General features: G+C 38.3%; 1 protein-coding gene across 1 annotated transcript; it reads right to left on the bottom strand.

Annotated features, from left to right (window-relative positions):
• Positions 1-450: 450 nt before the first annotated feature.
• On the bottom strand, positions 451-999 carry LOC115985008 (uncharacterized mitochondrial protein AtMg00310-like). The gene has a single exon (XM_031107985.1). The coding sequence runs from the start codon at positions 997-999 to the stop codon at positions 451-453; it is 549 nt and encodes a 182-aa protein (XP_030963845.1).
• Positions 1,000-3,923: the final 2,924 nt, after the last annotated feature.

Here is a 3,923-nt window from a genome sequence, read left to right as displayed (position 1 = left end):
CAAATCACACGGCTACACTAGAAGTATAATATATATATATATATATATATTAAAGTCGGTTGAAAAAAGGTTCCTATTACAAATAGGATTTGGTCAACTAAGTTGGGCTTGTGGCAATTCAAGCCACACATGGGCCCACTTCAATAGTGGGGACCACAATGAACCTTATGATATCCTCACTAGATACTATGCAGTCCAAATTTACTCTAAAACCCCAATAGGCAGCCAGCCAGATAGCTCTGGTTACGGGGCATTCGCAAAAGAGGTGGACACAAGACTTACTCTCAGATTTACATAGCACACAATTTGAATCTATGTGCTCCAATTTTTGCTTTAGATTTTCTTTAGTGGGTTGGATCCAATCTGCCAGAGAAGCATTTTAACCCGCTCTAGAAGCTTAGCTTTCCATAATTTAGACCAGAGGAGTCTTGACTGACTGAAGCTGCTATTCTACTCAAGAGAGACTCGGTAAGCTGACTTGACTGAGAATACTCCCTTGGAACTAGGAGTGCACATAAGCTTGTCCAGCCTGGGACTGTAAGGTATAGGGATCGACATAATGGCCTGGGCAGAGGCAGCATCAAATAGTTCAGTAACAAGGCTAGGAATCCAAGAATGAGTAGTGTGGTCAATGATATAGCATGCACCTTTCACAATAAGCTTTTTAGCATTCTCTATACCTCTCCAAGTAGGCGAAGCAACCTTTGTGGGATCCTTTTGAAGCCAATCATGCTTGACTTTGTACTTAGCTCTAAGGATATCCATACATAAGCTTTCTCTGCTAGATGCCACGAGCCAAGCTAATTTCGCTAGCAAAACATTGTTTACATCTTTTGTTTTCTTGAAACCAAGACCTCCTTCATATTTGGGACAACATAGCTTGTCCCAGGCTTTCCAGGCAATGAACCTACCCTCCTTTTCCTTAGGTTTCCACCAAAATCTTCTTATTAAAGAATCTATCTTGTCACAATTCTTTGCTGGAATATTGAAAGTGGACATAGTATAATTCGGTATTGCTTGAGCAATTGAGTTGATCAATGTGCTTCTCCATCCCATGAGCTTTCTCTCTAGCTTTTCCTTAAGGAATTTGAAGTCTTTAGAGGGGGCTTTAGAGAGGAACAGGGGAGCGCCTAATTAAATGACATTTTTCTTAAAGGCTTTTCATTTGGAGAAGATGCTTAATGGCTCTTCTAATGTTAGCTTGAGTGTGTTTGGAGAAAAAGACACTAGACTTTGATTTGTTTATGCTTTGTCCAGACCAACTGCAATACTTATCTAAGCAATTGATGAGATTGGTTGCATCATACTTGGTAGCTTTTGAAAACAACACTATATCATCTGCGTACATGTCGTGGGTTAAAGTAGGCCCACTGATGCTAGCTTTGGCACCTTTGATATTGTTGGTAAAGAGTTTTTGGTCAAGCATCCTAGATAAAACTTCTTGCCCCAAAGTGAAAAGATAAGACGAAAGGGGGTCTCCCTGCCTCAAACCCCTGCTTGGCCTAAATTGCTCTGATTTGCCCCCGTTGGCTAAAACTTCAAAAGAAACAGAAGAAATGCAAGCTGAAATCCAATTAATGAAAATCTTCTCAAACCTGAATCTAGCCAGAACAGTTTGGATGAAACTCTCGATAACCCTATCATTTGCCTTTTGAAGGTCTAGCTTGATAGCCATGAAGCCAGATTTAACTTTTCTGGTCTTAAAGCTATGAAGCATCTCCTGTAAAATAACTTGATTCTCAACTATCCATCTGCCCAGGATGAATGCGGATTGACATGGAGAGATGAGTTTGTGAAGGAGTGGCCTGAGCTTAGCAACTAACAGCTTGGATATGATCTTATAGACAATGTTACATAGACTAATTGGACGATAATTATTAATAGCAGAAGGGTTAGGAGTTTTAGGGATGAGAAAAATAAGAGAGCTATTTTCCTCTTTTGGCATACTACCAACTTCAAAGAAGGAGGAGATTGCTTGGATCACTGTATCCCCCAAGATAGGTCAGAACTCTTTGTAGAATAGCACTGGGAAGCCACCTAGGCCTGGAGCTTTGAGATCTTGCATTTGAAAGAGGGTTGACTTTGTCACGCCCCAAACCCTAAAGGGTCCAAAACATGAAAAAGATGTCTCAAGTACCAGTAGGTTTTTCCTTTTTGACAATCCAATCCACATAAATCATATCAAGTACCAATATTAAGGATTATCATAATAATTCCATTCAATATACTCTCAAAGTAAGTCAGAGTTCTAAGCAATAATTACAAGGATCATTGGCCACAAACGAATAGAGGTCTAAATACATAATTACATATCATCAGCTTGTCCCATTAGTGAGAATAATGTCACAACCACTATAATATACAAAAGAATGAGTCAAGCCTATTCTAAGATGTACATAATCTAATATCTCCATTACAAAAGTTAGCCTCCATCAACAGTTAGTCACTACCGCTAGCCACCAAAAAGCTATCTCAAAACAATAGTTGCCGACTCTGAAAAAGTTTGTAAATTAATGGAATGAGATAGAGCCCAGTAAGTAGCATAATTAATGGGGATAGGGGAAATGCAAGTTTCATGGTGATAACAATTTACAAATCATGTTTTAATTTGGGAATTTCCAAATGATTTCTACAAAACCATTTCCAAAAATAATATGACAAGAATGTATAAAATGACATGGCACAAAGCTTCTCAAAATGCTCTCATGAATCTACATACTATAATTTGTGAGCAATGACAATACAATTCCAAACCCAAGGCTACAATATAATGCCGTCACAAAGACGGAACTCATTGCTAACACACAGCCAAAACTAAATATGTTGTCACAAAGACGGAACTCAATAACCAACACAAAGACAGGTGCTAAGATACCAATGTCACACAGACTATAGTATCTAGCTAGGTAATCACCGGGTAATCACATGGGTAGAACATAAAGAGTTCACAAATTATCTTTAATTCAAAATACATAATTCACTTCTGTTAGGACATATGTGTTTCACATGTTAAGAACATAAGTCATGATTTTATGTAATTGGCTTATCCTTTGACAAAACGCACTTAACTTGTATTTGGGTAGATTTAGGATGTCTTAAATACTTCAAGAAATCTTGTTTCAAGATCAAGTATTGAAGCCTTCAAGTCTGTTCAAGAAAACAAGTTTAGAGTGCAAAATCATTAAAGCTCTACAGTTTCATTATCGAGCTTAAGGAAGCTATTCCTCATTCGGTGTGCTCGACACCTGCTTGACAGCTGCTATTTGTCGAGGCTTAAGATGTTCAGAATTTCAATATGATTTTCTTGGGATCCGTGAATGTGTCTTTGGGCTTTCTTTTCTCCTAACCCTAGACATATAAAAGGATCAGTTTAAGGGCCTTCAAAGTGTTCACAAGTTGCAAAAGTTTTGAGCAAACTCTGTTTAAGCAAATTGTGATCGGAGACGAAGTTCTTGCTCTAGTTCATCTTTTTCTCTTGAAGAAGTTGTTGTGTATGTGCACCGTAGGGTTTTGTGACTAAGCATCTTCTTGATCTTCATCGTGTGGATGAACTGAAGAACTTTGCAACCAACAATCTTCTTAGTTGGTGATTGAAGTCACGTACTGGGATCCGCGCAATTGGTTAGTTACGTACTAGGAGTCATGCATCTGAAAAGGGAACTGTCACTACAGAACAAGTCCAATTAGGTATTGGGGTAAGGGTTCAACTGTAAGTTGGTAAGGTACTTGGATTCCTTTACTTGTAACCACTTGTTATGATAATAGTAGAGTTTCGGGAGTGGTGACCTAAAAATCACTTGGTGGGGTTTTTGCCATTAGGTTTTCCCCATTCGTAAACAAATCACCGTGTTATTTATTTTTCGCTGCATATTTAGTTTATTGGTGATTTATTTGTGCTACCACGCATTTGCATGATAAATTGA

The sequence above is a fragment of the Quercus lobata genome, chromosome 4 (genome assembly GCF_001633185.2).
Source record: "Quercus lobata isolate SW786 chromosome 4, ValleyOak3.0 Primary Assembly, whole genome shotgun sequence".
Taxonomy (NCBI): Eukaryota; Viridiplantae; Streptophyta; class Magnoliopsida; order Fagales; family Fagaceae; genus Quercus; species Quercus lobata.
Note: the sequence above shows the minus strand (reverse complement) of the source record. Positions and strands in the feature narration are given on the sequence as shown.

Excerpts from the sequence above, each read along its gene's own strand:
- LOC115985008 (XM_031107985.1), bottom strand. The coding sequence starts at position 999 with ATGTCCACTTTCAATATTCCAGCAAAGAATTGTGACAAGATAGATTCT.